Below are 17,859 nucleotides of genomic sequence, written 5' to 3'. Positions count from 1 at the left end.
ATGCCCTTCATCACTTGTCCACCATGCAGCCAGCTCATTAAGAGGCTACAATTTAGCAAGACGGACCCCGCTTTGGGCAAGATTGCACTTCGGGGTCCAGCAGACTGATTGGCAAACACGAGCGAAGACAGCCGGAGAAGAAGAAGAAGACGTACAAGGCCGGGCTTAAAATTCAGGATGGGGATGAAGACCTCAAATGCTTTCATTATGGGCTGTCGGATGCCAGCGGGAGATAGAGAAGCTTCTGCACACATCGGGTCAGGACTCCAATCCCCAGCCACAGCCCAGCGGCGGCAGGAGAAACAATTGAACGCATTGATGTGACGCTGATGGAAAGGAGTCTCAGACGCCCACCCTGCATGGTGATGGGACTAAGTACAAATACTTCAACAGTGTACTTCAGATGGATACCAGTATGAGTACTTGAGTAGTCACAGATACTGATACCAAGGACTGATACCACTGGTATTTTTGAGCTGTAAAATTATCCCCCAAAAAACATTTTAAAGAAAGATCTATACTGTATATCCCAATATTGCAAGAAATGAATGGCGGTTTTCTTTTCTTTTCATTTCTAAAATTTCTCTTTCTTGATCGAGCGAGTACCGATACCTTGAAACGCAAACTAAAATTGTTTATCAAATTGACTAAAGCTACCTTTTTGCCTTTTTCGATTACTGTTATACATTAGCTTTGGGATTATTTTTTAAATATATGGTATTTATTTTGAAACACCTGAAACTAAAATTTAGAAAACGAACAAATTAAAATAGGCTTATAAAATTAATTAAACCTAAAATTAACTAGTCTTTTTCCTTTCATGCATGACCTTTCAGGTTCCTTTTTTATATATTTATTTTTGGTACAACATTGCTGTACATCTTTATAGAAGAAGGAAGGTCAAACAGTTGTTTGAGAATTGTAATTTTCTTTATTACACAATACTTAGTGAGCTTTATATATATATATATATATATATATATATATATATATATAGGAAATTTTAAAAAAGCTAAAACTAATACTCAAATTATAATCAAAATTAAAATGAAGCCTTTTCAGGAAAAAAAACTCCAACTTAATTAGGAAAAAGAGTCCAAACTAAATAAAACTATGATGAAAAATCCAAAACTATTACAACTCTGGTCTGGATTTTCAATTTGGTGTATATTTAGTTCTCTTCAGGAGGCTGCGGCCTCTCCTTCATCTCAGCTAGCAACACTTCTTTTTTCTTTTTTTTATCGATGCATGGCGCACAGTGTTGCGAGCATTCGAGGCGCGCTGACCTGTGCTTTATGGAGAATAATGGCACCAAAATGGTTACCATTGGCGTTAATGTTCCCCAGATGAGCATTCATGTATCATCGGATTTGCTGGCCTCCTGTGAGCATCGTAATGTTGACGGAGAGAGGTGGGAGGAAAGGGGATTAAAAAATAAAAAAAAGCATCCATCTTCCCATTAATGGCCAATCAGCTCTGCAGGAAGTCGCGCTGTGCATTTTGTCTTGCTTTGCTCGAGTACTTCCTGTGTGCTTGGCAGCTGCACTGGTCCTGGATTTCGTCTGGAAATGACGAGGGTTTTTGTCGATGAGTCAATTTTATCCAAATAGAAAGAAAGTTGTAGCCCAGAAAACATACACAGGACACATCCCATTGAGAGCATCTCACTGTTGTATTTTCTCTCTCTAAAAAGTAGCACAGGATGTGAAATTGGTGTTTTTCAACCTCCCGTCTTCAAATCTATTTGTTTACAGCCGGCGTGTTCAAATATTGATAAAAGGGTCAGGTTGCAGGTGTGGTAGCAAAAGGCTATCTATTGTAAGACAAAACCTGACAAGCAGCTTTTGGCTCGACGTGGGTGGGCAGAACTGAGAGTCCGATCCGATATGGCTCCTATAGAAAATCTATTTTGTGCTTTATGACAGCCTCACCTAGCGTTGGTATAGTGGGAAAAAAAAATGCTCTGATTACAGCCTCTCAACAGTAATTATTCGCTTTTGCGTTTAATCCAAAAAGACATTTGCAAACATCTGTTTTGACTTACAATAGCCAAACTGGTGACTGAATCAGTTTCGAGTACATTTTAATCACAAAAAAAAATACAAATTAAACAACAAACATTAGTTAATAAATAGAAATTCGGGGGTTAAAAATAATGTTTTGGTGATAAACTTCAATTCAAAATAGAAATGCATCTCAGAAATGCAATTAATCGACTGAATAATCTATTCTAAAAATATTAGGTAGTGACAGCACTAGTTTGTCGCATTACAATGCAAAATTGTGACCCTGTATCAGACTTTGAGGCTCAATTTATGTACTGATATACTGTACTGTGTTCATCTTTATTGAACCGCAAAAACATGGTGCGATTGTCATGGAGGAATGTTGCAAAGAGAGGAAACAAATGATAATACAGGAGAATGTGTGGATTGTTTGCAGGACAGGTCTAACATTTGGCATTAAATAATCATTTTGATGTTCACTACTGTATCAACGAAGGCCACAATCACACGACAAGGAATTTTTCATTTTTTACTTTCTTAAACATTGACCCCGAGGTGTCCAGAAAGTCAAACGTTTAACACAGACAAACGAGAGAGTAAGATGAACTCATCCACATTTTTAACGGTCGTCTTGTTGGCGTGCGCGCAGCCTTGTCAGATCACCAGCTGCGGCAAGTTATCACGCGCTGCAAATTGTTCCTCTTCACTGCCATGATCACAATGAGGCCCCCAATGGTCCCGTTTTGGCAGCTTGGAGGGTGAACATGAAGCAATCTATGGACCATTAACTCTTCCAGATTCTTTTCTATTGCTTGTGTCTGGTTTGATAATGTTTGATATTGGGGAGTAATAGTGCACGCACATTTTTATTTTGTGTGTGTGTGTGTGCGTCTTAATCAGTGTGGAGCGGTTACGGTAAAAAAATCAAAAAGTAGCATTACTGATTACTTCCTTTCAAAAAGTAACTTAGTTACTAATTCAGAATTTGCTCTAAAAAGTAACTAAGTTAAATTACTTGTTACTTTAAAAAAAATACTGTTTTGCTACTTAATTCATTTGTTCCCAAAAACGTATAAATACGTTCTACTAAATTAACTGTTTCAAGTGTCCCAAAGACGTATGTATATGTTTTTGATGGAGGGGGTATGCTAGAGCATAACGAAGGCTTTGATGCAGCCTCTGAACTGCAGAGAACGGTTAACGAAATTGTAGTAATTACAAAAACAACCAGCAGATGGCAGCAGAGTAAAAGAGATTAACCAGGGCCATGTTGAAAAAAGCTAATTTACCCACAGTTCTAAACAGATTTGTAAATAATGATTAAGCAGATACAAATATACTTTGTTTTCCTGATGAAAGAAGAGACTCTAATATTTATTTTGGTAGGTTACATGTTTTTATAGCAGTAGAACACAATATTCTGTGGGCTTTGCAAAATCAGTCAAAATCCTGTAAAACAGCCGAGAGCGAAAGGGGGTTGCTTCAGTGAAAATGGCTGGGAGTGAATGAGTTAATTGGAAGTATGTTTTTAACAGTAACAATAAAGAACAAAGTTTGTTTCTATTAAAAATAAAGACTTTTTTTGACTCACCATAATTATTTCAATTAAAAAAATAGTGACTGTACCTCCTCTTACTCTTACCATACACCCCCCCCCCCTAACGTGACATATACTGTCGTATTAAGTCAGCTATATTACCGTTGTGTTTGTGTTGCACAAGCTTGTTACTGTACGATGCATGTTGACGCATGCAGACAAACACAAGCTACACAGAGCGCAATGAATATAAATGTAGACATTTATCTGCCACGTGAAGAGCCATTAACCGCGCCGCGCTGTTATTTATACACCCAAGCAGGATGTCATCCGTCCCGACGTCGCTTCACATTGCACAGATGCGGAGCAGGAAGGGCGCAAAATGGCAAAGGGGAGACAAACGGCAGACGGGGCAGGCGATGACAATCAACAGGGGCCAGCTATTATTTATGCTAATTGGGATTTTGCAATTATGAAGAAATGGAGACCTTTTGAGTAATTCATTGTCAGCATCACATGAGAAAAACAATTAATTGGAGTTGTGTTTTTGTTTTGACAGCAACAATGTGACCCCACGCTGGGGGAGCTTTCATTTGTCAATTAATTGCAGATGACCGCCCCCGCCCCAATTCTTTAATTTGTACTGTTGGTGGTGAGATATGCAAATGAGGCACTTACTGCTTCACTGTGTTGGTGCTTGCAAAAGACTAAGGCTAAGAAAATGGCAAAGAAATCGAGGCACACAAATTTCAAGAGTCCTACCGCTCTCTAATTAAGTGATTAATTAACTTGGTGGAGGGAAAGTTTATTGTTCTTTTCTAGCAAGGGACAGTCATCATTTTCTTGTCTTGTCTCTCGCACCGTTGAGATTTTTTAGACAGCACATCCTGACACACTCCCCAATTAGCTTAATTGTTACCCAGAATGCAACACTGCATCAACTGTTTGAGTGTGATCTTTGTCGAGTGCTAACATTTACACTGATGCACGCTGTCAACTAATTAACACCGACATTATTAGCATTTACACGACTTTTTGGGGAGGTTTGCCCCCAAATCTTTTCTCAGCGTGTTGTGTGCGAGTCCTGGAATTGACTGTGCAGCATTTGGATAAAACAACAACAAAAATCCTCACCTATTAACTCTTTCACTGCCACTGACGTTTAAAGACGTCAAGTAAAAACCTACGGAGCACTGCCAATGACGTCAAAAGACGTCATCCAATGATTTTTATTTTATTTTTTTTTAAACGGGTAGAGGAAACCCTTCCGCATGTCTGGTGAAAGTTTCCAGCCTGTCTGTTGTGCCTAATGACTATTTTTGGCCCCTAGAGGGCAGCGATGACTCTCTTTTGACAAGATCGGGTGGGCGTCAGTAGAGGCGGAGCTAGAGCGTCGAGCAGGAGATGAGAATGGAAGACAAAGGAAAAAATGGCGGCCGGTCGCGAGGAGCTCACGCCCGAGCCGTTTTTTTCAAAGACCAAAAGCATCGCTGAAAGAGCACATTGTTGACGACGATGATCATCATCGATGATGAAGATGAGGGTGGTGACTCCGTGGTTGGGAAGCATTGACGCGGCAGTAGAAGACGTTAGATGGAGCTAGATGGAGGAGGGAACGGGCAATGGCGAGCGTTTGCAAGCAGCTCTACACTTACAAGACGAAAGGCATCGACCAACGCTAAAATAGTACATTGATGACGACGATGATCATCATCGATGATGATGAAGGTGAATCCGAGCTTGACGGCGAAATTGGAACCGCTGACGCGGCGGCTATGACGGTGTCGTAACGCGGAGCGCAACCGAGCACGCACAGGCGGACGGTCGATCGGACGACGGAGAGTGCCCCGAGTCCAATGCATATTCATCGGAGGAAGTGTGTACAATCTGCTACTTGCTTTTTATTCCCCGGAAAAAAAGGCCGTCAAGAAAGTGTAACGTTTGCACGCAAAACGGACCAATGTGAAAGTGAAAGTAAACTGTTGTGCGAGTCCTGGCGTCTCCTTGCACGCAGGAGAGCGTTACAAAAGGAAAAACTGTATTTGAAACATCCACATAATTGTAATTAGTACCACAGTTGCACACATTTGTAAATAGTTTGCGAAATTGTTTTGTCAAATTGTTACACTGTTGAATGGAAATAAACGTATTTTGCAATCAAAAAACACTTTTTCATTGTTGGTGAAAGCGTTTTGCAGAAGTAAAGCACTATTTAGGTGTTTGTGGCATCATTCATGGACAAAAAGAAGTGTACAATTCACTAGAGTGCATGAAATAACATCGTTTCACAAAAAGCTCTTTTTCTCCGTTTTTTGTTTCAAAACAGAGAATTTCGGTGAAAGTAACCATTTTCTATTTTTGATTACTGAAGAACGGAATAAGGTAGAAACAAACTTTTTTTTTCTGATGAAAGATGAGAGTCCAATCTTTCATTTGGTCGGATGTGTGTTTCCATAGTCCAAACACAACATTTTCTGTGGACCTTGAAAGATCACTCAAAATGCTTAAATCGGCTGGCACTGGCGACAACCCGGTTCTGAAAACGTCTGGCAGTCAAAGAGTTAAGTCAAACCGACAGCAGGTGGTGGTACGAGACACAGGTGTCGTGTGCACAAGGCTCGAACAGAAGATGATGCAATTGCGTTTGCGAGAGGAATCATGATGCATGCTGGGAAGGTTGTCAAGCTGTAAAAATGAAATAATGACTTCCAACGGGAATATTGTGTATTTCATTCATTTCCTCAATGACACACGATTTGCATAACATTGCTGTACGGGCGGATCCGTTTTCTGCATTGTAGCTATGCTGCATTAAGTCGCCTCAAGATTGTGTGTATGTATATATATATATATATATATATATATATATATATATATATATATATCCCTCTTCCTGTGTGGAGGTGTGATGTTGTCAGGAGAGATGAAAGGCCAACCCGGCGGGCGGCCCGCGATTGTGTTCTCTTTATCCGTGTTTGCTCAGTTTAGCGCAGCGCAAATATTAGCCCCTTTTTGTTTGGCGGCCTCTCCACTGGGCTTGACCACGGGGAGGAAAATGTGAGCGCAAACGTCCGACGTGCAAAAGGAACCGATGTGCATGTTGCTTCCTTTCGTGATCTTTGTTTTGATGCAAGCACTCCAGTGGACTCTTTATTAAGTCCAGATCACATACGCCAGAGAAGAAAGTTTTTAAAGTTTAAAAGGATTTGTGCTGTTGTTGTTGTATCCGCCGCGGAGTGACAGGAAGGGAGATGGAGCAGGCAAAGGGAAATGAGGCAAGGAGCGGAAAACAATGGAGACAGAAAACACTTTCCTCTTGATTTCCTGCAAAGGTCACAGTCGTTCCCTTTCCATTTCAGCCACACGCCAGAGTTCAAAACGCACAGCTCGCCTTTAGCTACATGCACTGTTACACCATCAAAGTGTAAAAACATCAAATGGAAAAAGGAGAATGAAGAAGTAATCTCCGGTTTAAGTTTATTTATTTTTTGGATTCCCTCAACGTGCTTCCACCCGCCTGACAAACGCTTCGTGCAAACTGGAGATGAAACGTGACAGGGAAGCAGACTTTATCTCCACATGTGCCGCACTCCCCAAAACAAAATAGCACCACTGTTTACGCAATCAAAGCCTGTTCTTCGTCTTGTGTTGACTCCCACGAGGCACCTGCAATACAAGTTGAAACACACACACACTCACACAGTGATAGTGAGTAATTATTTAGAATGGGATTGTACGCAACCTGAAGGTAGCGATGACTCTTGGCAGTCGTCGCAAATAAAAATGGAATTCGGGAATGCTCGCTGAGGCTGTTGAGTTCTGAACTGCAAATTAATTACATGGGATTATGAACAAGATAAAGAGAGAACTCCAGGGGGCGTGTGGGTGTTCGTGTGTCTAATCTCTCTGGTGTGTGACGACTTGTCATTGTTCTCACACTTTGGTTTCACAGTTCATAATAGTAGGTACACCTGCGCAGTGGATCAGTGTGTAGCTAGTTTTGGCCAATGAATGGAGTGCAGTTCAACAAGTATTGAGACCAAGACCAAGACTTTTGGAGATTGAGACAGAGACAAGACCAAGACTTTTGGAGACCAAAACCGAGACAAGACCAAGACTTTTGGAGATTGAGACCGAGGCAAGACCAAGACTTTTCAAGGTTGAGACCGAGACAAAACCAAGACTTTTGGAGGTCGAGACCAAGACTTTTGGAGATCGAGACCGAGACAAGACCAAGACTTTTGAAGGGCGAGACCAAGACTTTTGGAGGTCGAGACCAAGACTTTTGGAGATCGAGACCGAGACAAGACCAAGACTTTTGGAGGGCGAGACCAAGACAAGACCGAGACTTTTGGAGGTCGAGACCGAGACAAGACCAAAACTTTTGGAGGTTGAGACCGAGACAAGATCAATGCTGTATATACCAAATCAAATTATATATCAACAACGGAAATTCTGCTATGTTGTTTTTGAGTGTTTTCACTTACAAATGAACTCCTTGTGGTTTTGGAAACCAAACTACTTGCCCAAAAAAAAAAAAAAAAATTTCGAAGGCATTGCATTGCTCGTCGTCTTCATCCACTCTCTGTGTCCAGTGGCTATCACCCGAGGTGACACAGAGATTCTACATTTCTCACTGATCACAGTAGCACTGGTGTAGTCTTGACTGATCTTGATCAAAAAAATCCAGAGTCCGCCCTGTCCGAGACTTGGACAAGACCAATCTCGAGAAACTAAAACAGTAGCTAAGACAGATGAGAGTTCTGTAATGTACAGATGTCCATGTACAGTATATCAAGCTATGTATCTTTATTGATCCCGGGTGGCCAAGTGTGTGAAAGACTGCTAGAGATCCTATCGTTGCCTTTATTCCTAGATTGGGTTCTGTTTTCTTTGCTGCACCCATGCTCCAAAAGTTTGCATGTAAGCGAATTTGGTATTGCGAGAGTGGTCCGGGCACAAACTGCAGCTGTTATGCACAGTAGGACGGAAGGCAGACAGATGGATAACGTGCTATTAAGATGTGGAGATGTCGGGCAGCGTCAAGGTGACTGGCACAGATCACAAACACATACAAATGAGTTGGCTGGCTTGAAAAATGGAGATGGATAACAAGCGTCCGCTCGTCTGCATCTTTACCCTTGCAACAGGAGGTCATCGTTTTCCCATCAGGAGACATCAGGTGATCGCACCGACAAGGAGGCCGCACGGCCGTCGCTTTGGTTTCTTACGTAACGCCGTGGTTCCAGAATGGAGGATTAGCCCCCATACTGTTAAGCCTGCAGCCGATGCCGCAGCTGTTGTGTGCTGCGAGGCATGGTGGGTGCGTACTGACAGGATAAGGCGCACGAGGCCAGAATTACCCTCGCAGAGGAGATGCGCCGTAGCGATATGGCACTAAGACGTCAAGTTCAGTGAGTGCGGTTGGGACGTCTGACAAAAAATATTAATCCCTCACTAAGAATAGCATTTAATCAGAAAGCCGGCATGGAACTGATTAGTTAGTTTGCTCCATAGGCTCATATTTATGTTTTTCAGAGGAGACTGAACATTTATCAATCTTCATCTCTGTTAGTTTCTTTTCCAATTCACTTGTTTGTGGCACTCACACTAATTAGTGAGGAAAATCAGGTCCGTGCGAAAACATAACCAGGAATCACACTAATGACAATATAGAGTATTTATTCTTTTGTCCTTGCAACCTCCTTATTAAAACAAATTTCAACACCGCCAGGCGGACGCCGTTATCCCAAAGCACCAAAAAGCCCTGCAGGATCATCAAGGTTTCTGAACATCCTTTTAATCAGAACATGTTTCTATCTAACCCTTGGACCATTTTCACTTCCCCAACCCCACACTCCTCTTTCTGCTTTGTGCAATCAGCGAGAACTCTCTGAGGGCACATACAAAAGCCCATAGCCTACACATTCCTATTCCATCTCGAGCAGTGATTTTTGCAAGGTCATATTTGACCGTTTTTGATGGAAAAGATGCAAGGAAGATTGCCGAAAAACCCTAGTAACTAGTTTTCCATTTCATTCTACATTTGGAACATATTTGGATGAAGGATATAACATTTCCTTGTAAGCATTAGCTGACACCTCCAGCCCATTAAGTGGGTACTCAAAAGTAGTTGAGACGCTTGCATAGCGGTCCCCTGTCTCAAAGAAGCACCGGCTTGCCACTGTAGTAATATTCCGACACCCACCCACCCACAACCGCGCACACTTCCCGCCCGCACCGGGAACAACGCTAATGTTGCAGAACACAAATGCTCATCTGCCACAAAGCTGACGTGAGAGTGAGTTTGACTAATATTTACAGTTTTAATAGCACGGATTGAATTAATTCTCCTGCCAAGGGTGTTGTGATTATTCTAAGCTGCCTAGCGTGAGGGGCTGTAATGGAGATGATCCCATGGCATTCCCACTCCCATGTTGTCTTTTTTTTTCTTCATTCTTGCATCTAAAAGGTATCAATAGGTGTCATTCAACTTGGACCTGCGTGTCTCTTGCTGCCCCCCACCCTCACCCCTGCTGATAGTATTCATATTCATGTCCCTGGATCAGTATTGAGTTTCACTGTGCATGGGTAGAGAGACTGCGGTTGGTGAGTTCATAACATGAGTCTATTGATTAAGTGGCTCCCGACTGTAAGGGAAGAGCACTTTGCCATTTGAGACGTTCAACCCTCATTATGGAGTGAGATCATTTGTGCCCGTCAAGCACCGCCAAATGGAGAGCCATCTTGGTGGGCTTTGGTTGAATAATTGATTCAATGCCCATTGCTTAATGTGTGCTCTACAGATCACTGTACTATCTCTTCACCCTATCAAAATACAGTACCATCACAAAGTCTTCGGTTTCTGTATAACCCTAAACATCCACAGTTGGACTTAGCATTACGTCTATGCAAAGCAGGTGCAAACAAGTGCACGAAATAGGAGAACATTTTTGAGTAGCCAATAAAAATAAATGTGGTATATTTTGGAGTTTCTTTGGAGTCATGCCATACCAACAAAACACAAAACTCATATAATATGCAGTTTAGCATCCGCTATTTGGGATCTAATTTTATTAGGCCCAAACAGTTGTTGGAGATCGAGCAAATCTTAACTCTTTGACTGCCAAAAACGTTAAATAACGTTTAGTAAAATCCTATGGAGGAGTGCCAAAGACGTTAAAAGACGTTTGTTTCAAAACAGAGGTGAAACTAACCATTTTCTATTGTTGATTACTCAAAAATGGAATAAGGTAGAAACAAACTTTCTTTTCTGATGAAAGATGAGAGTCCAATCTTTCATTTGGTAGTATGTGTGTTTCCATAGTCCAAACACATACTTTTCTGTGGACCTTGAAAGATCAGTCAAAATGCTTAAATCGGCTGGCACTGGCGACATCCCGTTTCGGAAAACGTCTGGCAGTCAAAGAGTTAAACATGCTCAAATATTGTGAATGTTTTCCTCAGCCGCAAGCTGTAAAGACCAATGAGCATTGCAGGAGATTCGATGTTCCTTTAGGATTCCTTTGCAGTGTTGGTATATTTTCCTGACCGGCTCTTATTTGAACAAGAAAATGTCTAGAAAGCTCTTGAGCTCTCTATCATAGATTCTACTGAGGCATTCAGTGGATGTGTTGGCAAGGTTCCCAGCATCAGCTGACCTCTTAAGCGGATCCATATAATGGAAGACTGCCACTGCATCTTTTGAATACTTCGACCTTGACTGAATAATACACTTTTAGCAGCAAATGGGGATTAGGATGCCCGTAATTCCAACTGTGATGTTACTGTCCATTAACTTACTGTACAACCTCTGTGCTTGTTTACTCAATTAACTTACTCATTATGGTTCTGTTAGCATCACGCTGGTTTATTTTCCCTTTCTTTAAAAATAGCTAATAAGCCGCGAATAATGGGAAAGAGCTGCAAGGAAGCAGTCACATAATTCACCTTGGAATATGATCATATCAAAAGCAGCAAATGTACAAGTACATGGGACATGAAATCAATGATGTTGGGTTGTTTCCGGAAGATGACCCCATCTGCAATTGAGCTTGACCTTAAGCGTGCAAAAGTGCAGTAATATTGCTCATAATCTTACACCCGTGCAACTGAGATGCTGTTCCGCTTCTGAAGCGCCGTAAACGGCTTTGACCTTTGGTCCGACTCACGACAGCAAATGATGAGGAGATGGGATTGTTTGTGGGTTAGGGGGGGCGCAGAGTAGGCAGTCAGTTGCGAGAGACTCAAAGCAGTGCGCAGCTGTAAGTGCTAATAGATGGCGAGGGTAGGGCACAGGTCAGCCGCCTGATGAATACTCGGAGTCTCAACAAGTCCACTCTGGTTTCTCAAATTGGATCTCCTGCTGATGTGCAGATGCAACAAAACCAATTTGATCACGGACTTGAGAATTTTGGGATCAGATTTGTGCTGCAAATCCGATTTTCCTACTGTGTTGAAGGCAGTGAGGCCTAACGCAGCTCAAAAGCATTTGGTGTCATTTCTTGAGTCTGGCACAGAGTTCCTAAACCAAATTCACCTGACTCGGCGTGAAAAGAGATCATCGAGACTAGAGAGTATCGAGACAGAGACTTGGAGGTCGAGAACAAGACAGGACCCAGACTTTTGGAGCTCGAGACCTAGTAAGACCAAGACTTTTCGAGGTCAGGTCCGAGACAAGACCAAGACTTTTCGAGGTTGAGACAGAGATGAGACAAAGATTGTGTATATATGAAAAAAACATTAAAAAAAAACCTGAACATAATGACCGGTATCTTTTCTTCCCCATTATCTCTTTGACTGCCAAAAACGTTAAATAACGTTTAGTAAAATCTTATGGAGGAGTGCCAAAGACGTTAAAAGACGTTTGTTTCAAAACAGAGGTGAAACTAACCATTTTCTATTGTTGATTACTGAAAAACAGAATAAGGTAGAAACATACTTTTTTTTTCTGATGAAAGATGAGATTCCAATCTTTCATTTGGTAGTATGTGTGTTTCCATAGTCCAAACACAACATTTTCTGTGGACCTTGAAAGATCAGTCAAAATGCTTAAATCGGCTGGCACCCACGGCATCCCTTTTCCGAAAACGTCTGGCAGTCAAAGAGTTAAGTTTTCAACAACAAAAAAATTATACTTGGTATGGTTTTTTTTAAATAGTGATTTGAAACAAATCTCAAATCTAGGGGTCGTGGCACTCCAGGCAACACCTGCAAGGCAGCGCAGCGCCTGTCATTTTAAATCCCAAATATGCCCTGTCTGAGACTGAGACAAGACAGAGTAAAAATACCTTCAATATTTCGAGAAAAGCCAGATACCTTAAAACAGCGAAGGGCAAACTCGGTCCTCAAGGGCCGGAGTCCTGCAGGCTTTGGCTGTTTCCCTGCTCCAACGCAGCAGATTCCAATCAACAGGTTCGTTATCAGGCTTATGCAGAGCTTGCTGATGAGCTGATCATACATCAGCTGTTTTGGAGAAGGGAAACATCCAAAACCTGCAGGACTCCGGCCCTTGAGGACCGAGTTTTCTAACCCCTGCACTAAAAAGTAGTCAAGACCAGTCTCGAAACCAAGGCCGATTTCGAGAACGACAACACTAGCTGATATACTCACTAGTCTTAAGAAAGACACACACAGATGTTAGGACCATTTTTGTGAGATTGTATAATTTCCCTTTTTTTTTTTTTTTTTTTTTTTTTTTTTTTTTTTTTACAGGAGAGCTCAGTATTGTTCATTCGATTTGACATCATCATTGCTCTCCTTTTCTTTTTTTTTCTTTTTTTTAAAAATCCAACAAATCAATTAAAAAAAATTTAATAAATGTTTTTTTTTTTTTTTTTTTTAAATACATATACATCTATATATACACATATACACATATATATATATATATATATATATATATATATATATATATACCCTTTTTTTTGTATTTGGGTGAGTATGTGTATGTGCGTGTGTGTGTGTGTGTGTGTGTGTGTGTGTGTGCGTGCGTGCGTGCGTGCGTGCGAGCGTGTGTGTATTCATCAGTTCACCTAAAGCCCATTAAAAAAAAATCCCATACTAATAATATAATATAATAATAAATTGCCAGATTGTATAATTTCCCATGGCATTGGCAATCACCCGGTTTAGGTTGACAATTGTTGGTTCTTTCTCCTTCTCAACACGTTCCCCTGTCCTTCTCTATCCGCAGGAGAGAGGAAGGATCGGCGTGATCTTCAACGTGGGAACGGACGACATCTCCATTGAGGAGAGTGCGGTGATGGTGAGCGACGGCAAGTACCACGTGGTGCGCTTCACGCGCAGTGGTGGTAACGCCACGCTACAGGTGGACAACCAGCCAGTCATTGAGCGCTTCCCCTCAGGTAGGGACATAACCCATCATGCGGGGGGGACCTTATAAAAGATTACACATGAAGAGGATTCTTTTACTTTGTAAGAAACACAATGGAGAGAGAAATGGTGGAGCTTAATTTAATAGTTCACCCCCTTAGACTCCGACAAATTAGATGACAGATTATTCTTCAAAGCCTTTTATTGTTATTCTCCCCCCTCGTTACATTTCTGAACTGACCAGGAGAAATCAGTTGATTATGCTGCTGAGATGTGCTCGTGAGATGTTCGTATCCAGGTCATGCTTGCATCATAACTTTAAAGAGAAGCAAGCAGCACTCCTGAGGCAAGCACTATCCCATTTTTGGCTGATGCTATATTGCTCTGTAGTTAGCTCCTGGCTCTCTTGAAATTCAGAGCTGAACCTAGATCGGCGACACGTGCATGTGTGCCCACCATTTGGTGCACCTGGAGAGGTATACAGAGGAAGTGCACTTGATGCTTTTAGAACACGCTGGTTCCGAAAGATGAAAGCAGATCATTTCACATCCATGATGAGTCACTACGAGCAGTGCTATTCTATTTAGGCCTCGCTTGCAAGGCTATTTTGGGTGCATGCCGCATTTCTCTCACAATTGTGTTTACCGCTGCTTGGCATGCTTGTTTAAAGGAAGACATTGTGCGCTCCCGTCTTGTTCACCTGTAAAGTGGGCGGGATCCTCCTAGTATCCTGTCAATAATCGAATTAATCAAATCCAAAACAAGAGGGGGAAGGTCACTCGGCAGATCTTCACTGTATGGAAACATTTGGCGTTATGATCAACCTTATTGTTCAAGTGACCTGGATATTTTGACCACCATGTATCAGATTCTGGCTCTATGTAAGGAATTAGCCCTACTTTTCATAATGCAGTGCAATTAGTCATGTAGATTTTGAGTTATAATGCATTGATGTGAAATTCTCCATCACACCAGCAATCCTGTATTTTTAGCCTTTGTTTTGACATTGACAAAAGTGTGGAGACTCGCTCATCCATCAGCGTTGAGCGGCCCGACAGAAGACGGAGACAGCTCACTCTTCTCGGTTGTTTTTACTAATGGAATCTATAGCCTGCCACAAAAAAAATATCAGCGGATGGCTAAAAGGCCTGTTAGCATTGGCGAGAGAGCAGTCATGTTGGGGGGTGGCATGGCTCAGTAGTAAAGTGGTCGTCTCCCAACCCAGAGGTTGTGGGTTAGATCTCTGGCTCGTTACCTTGTCCAAGTGTCCTTGAGCAAGTTACTTTTGGTTGTTGTTGTCAGATTCTACTCTCCGTGTTCCTCTGCTGATCAAAAATTGTGCTTTTAGTTGTTTGTTGGTTGGCAAGATGAGTCTTTTGCCCGCATAAGGAGGCCGCAGCCCGCCTGGAGCTTTTGGAAGATGCAAGGAAACAAAATAGAAAAAGGAGGATTGGAAAGGGGCGGGGTGCTTCTCTCATTCACACTCCAATCTATTTTCAGACTGTTGCTTGAGAAGCAGCATTGAGGGAGCAAACACCTCACACCGGGGGGCTGAGGTGCGATGGGGCGGAGGAAGACGAGCGACGGATGAAGGCTCATCTCCCTCGCCAAGACAGGAAATGCGTGGCGACGGAGAGCGAATGAAACAAGTTCCTGTAACCCACATCAGATCATTTGATTCTCTAAGTGGAACAAAACATTCAAAGTCGACACTTTTGGGAACACATGCATGACTATTTGATTTCCTCCATCTTGATCAGAGTAATTTTTGGTCCTTGTGGAACGCCTGAATCAAAATGTCCATGTTGCCAGATTGAGTGCAAGATGCCGCCATGAGGAATGACTGTTCCCATCAATCTAAACAAAAGTTGTGGTGAATTTGCCGTCCCTCTGGGCTATTCTGACCTGCGGAAGGCTCCCGCATTGGGATGCCGAGGCAGTCGTGAGCCCAGCCGAATGCGTTGTGCTCTCAGGAAGTCACTTTTGGGATCCTTTTCCTTTCGCAGACCACATCCTAAGAGTTGTACAAGCTCCCAGAGGGAAAAAGGTACACCTGTTATCCTTCACAAGAAAGACGCTGACACGGTCTTTTTTTTTTTCCCCTGCCACTCACTGTAACCTGCACTTTAATCAAAAATATTTTGAAGATTGCTCCGAGGCCATGATTTGGAGCGACAGAAAGGAGGATGACAGCCAACATAGCCTCTACACTTCAAGCACTTTTAAGGGCATAGCCACACATCTCCTGATGGCCCCGCACGACATGATGTGTGTCAACATTTATCTGTGGCAAAGTGTGTGTGTGTGTGTGTGTAGCCAGAAAGCGGGGAAAAAGTGTCACAGGAGCAGCTGGCCAGTTAATCCAGCGTGTCAGGTGTCATTGGTGGCTCCTTCACAACCTCTTTTTCTTTTTTAACTTCCTGCAAACCCAAAGTGACAGAAGCAGAGTCTTGGTGTCACCCCTCCCCCTACACAATCTTTACTACTTCATTTCCATGCTGAAATGTGCAGTTTGCAGCTTTGTGGAGAAGAAGTTGGTCATCCTCTAATCATTTGGAAGTTTTTGTTTTATGCACTCTCCCATTCTCTGCTGTTTTTTTTTTTTCCATTATGTCCATTGACCTTATAAGGGGAGGTGCAGGCAACCCTGGGGACATACTTCCTGTAAAAGCACTACTCAGCAGTGCAAATTAAATGGTAAAAACAACAGGGTGATGCTGCAGGGACACAGTTTGGACGCAAAGTACTAGGATGAAAAATATGGAGCTGGTTGCTTCCGCTTTGTTTTTTGGTCCGTTCAACAGATCCTTGCACAACAAATTCAAGCAAGCATTTCTTTATGGGTCACTGGGGAAAAAAGCTTTCCCCACAAACTTCGGGAGGAAGCATGCATTTGTCCAAAATGTCTTCAAGGGACTAATCCAAATATCTGAAGAGTTCATTAAGAGGTATCTTGGTGAACCCTCTCCAACCATGCATGGAAAAAAAACATTAAAAAGATAGTGTGTGTATTTTGGGCAAAGGGTCAGAATTCAGAAGGTTATTTATTTGGTTTTCTCGCAACTTGTTCTGATGGTCTCTTACACACTTGAAAGATTTATCCAATTACTGGCCTGTGGCCCATGGATGATGGAGACACAGAGACTGGAAGGTGGCGTTGAGGACGGGGAGGGAACGCGACGGACTGGGAAACGATAGCTTTGGGTCAAATTAGACGAGTCGCAGGGGTGCCCACCGCAGGAGGGCGAGATTAAAGGTGGCAAGGATCCCGTTGAAGAAAAGAAAAATCAAACTCCCCGCAGGCTTCAGAGCGGCGGCACGGATGAAAGATGAGCATGTCGTTAAGAAGACGTGTGTGTTGAAGGCATGCACCGGCGGAGCCGGAATGGGCGCAGTGTTTACACTGTGCAAAACAGCGCCTTGCCTGGAACCTTTTCATCCATTTTGAGCCCTGAAAGCCAAATTTCCTGTGCTTCAGAATCATTTAGTTTGTTTGCACGATTTGACTTCTTCATGCAGAGACGCAAAGCGCCGGAGCCTCTGCTCTATTCCTGTAGTGGAGGATGAAAGCGATCCATCTAAAGTTACCAAAATCTTGAAGGCAAGGAGGGCCGGCCTGACAAGGAGAGAGAGGCTGCTGTGACAGCCAAGGAGAGAGCCGGATGGCTGCCGGCCAATCGTCTACAATGTAATCTCCGCCCTTCTTGATGGATTTCCGATGTGGGTGTCCTGCACAAGGACACCTGGCAGCCTGCAGAGCTACATGATATACAGCCTTGGAGAGCCTCAGCACATCCGTGGATGTGCACTGGGATCTTTTTTAAGGGGGTGCATAAAGGCTGAAATCATTGTTAGATTATGGAATGAGGAGGAAGTTTGCTTTACTACGCTTCTCAATCCTTGGTTGAATCATTGTAATTTTAGTTTTTTTTTTGATACCTTCTATAGTGGTGGCATTTCATTGGGGAAATGATTTGAACT

General features: G+C 42.5%; 1 protein-coding gene across 4 annotated transcripts in view; it reads left to right on the top strand.

The window, feature by feature from the left end:
- nrxn2b (neurexin 2b) overlaps positions 1 to 17,859 on the top strand; it is a 363,379-nt gene that overhangs the window by 323,983 nt on the left and 21,537 nt on the right. For all 4 annotated transcript variants that reach the window (XM_077544145.1, XM_077544146.1, XM_077544148.1 and 1 more), the window contains one exon: positions 13,739 to 13,910. In XM_077544145.1, coding sequence (XP_077400271.1) covers positions 13,739 to 13,910 — 172 coding nt within the window. The remainder of the gene's footprint in view (positions 1 to 13,738; positions 13,911 to 17,859) is intronic.

This window comes from Vanacampus margaritifer, chromosome 15 (assembly GCF_051991255.1).
Source record: "Vanacampus margaritifer isolate UIUO_Vmar chromosome 15, RoL_Vmar_1.0, whole genome shotgun sequence".
In the NCBI taxonomy this organism is placed as follows: Eukaryota; Metazoa; Chordata; class Actinopteri; order Syngnathiformes; family Syngnathidae; genus Vanacampus; species Vanacampus margaritifer.
The sequence above is the reverse complement of the archived record's forward strand: the minus strand, read 5'-3'. Positions and strand labels throughout refer to the sequence as shown.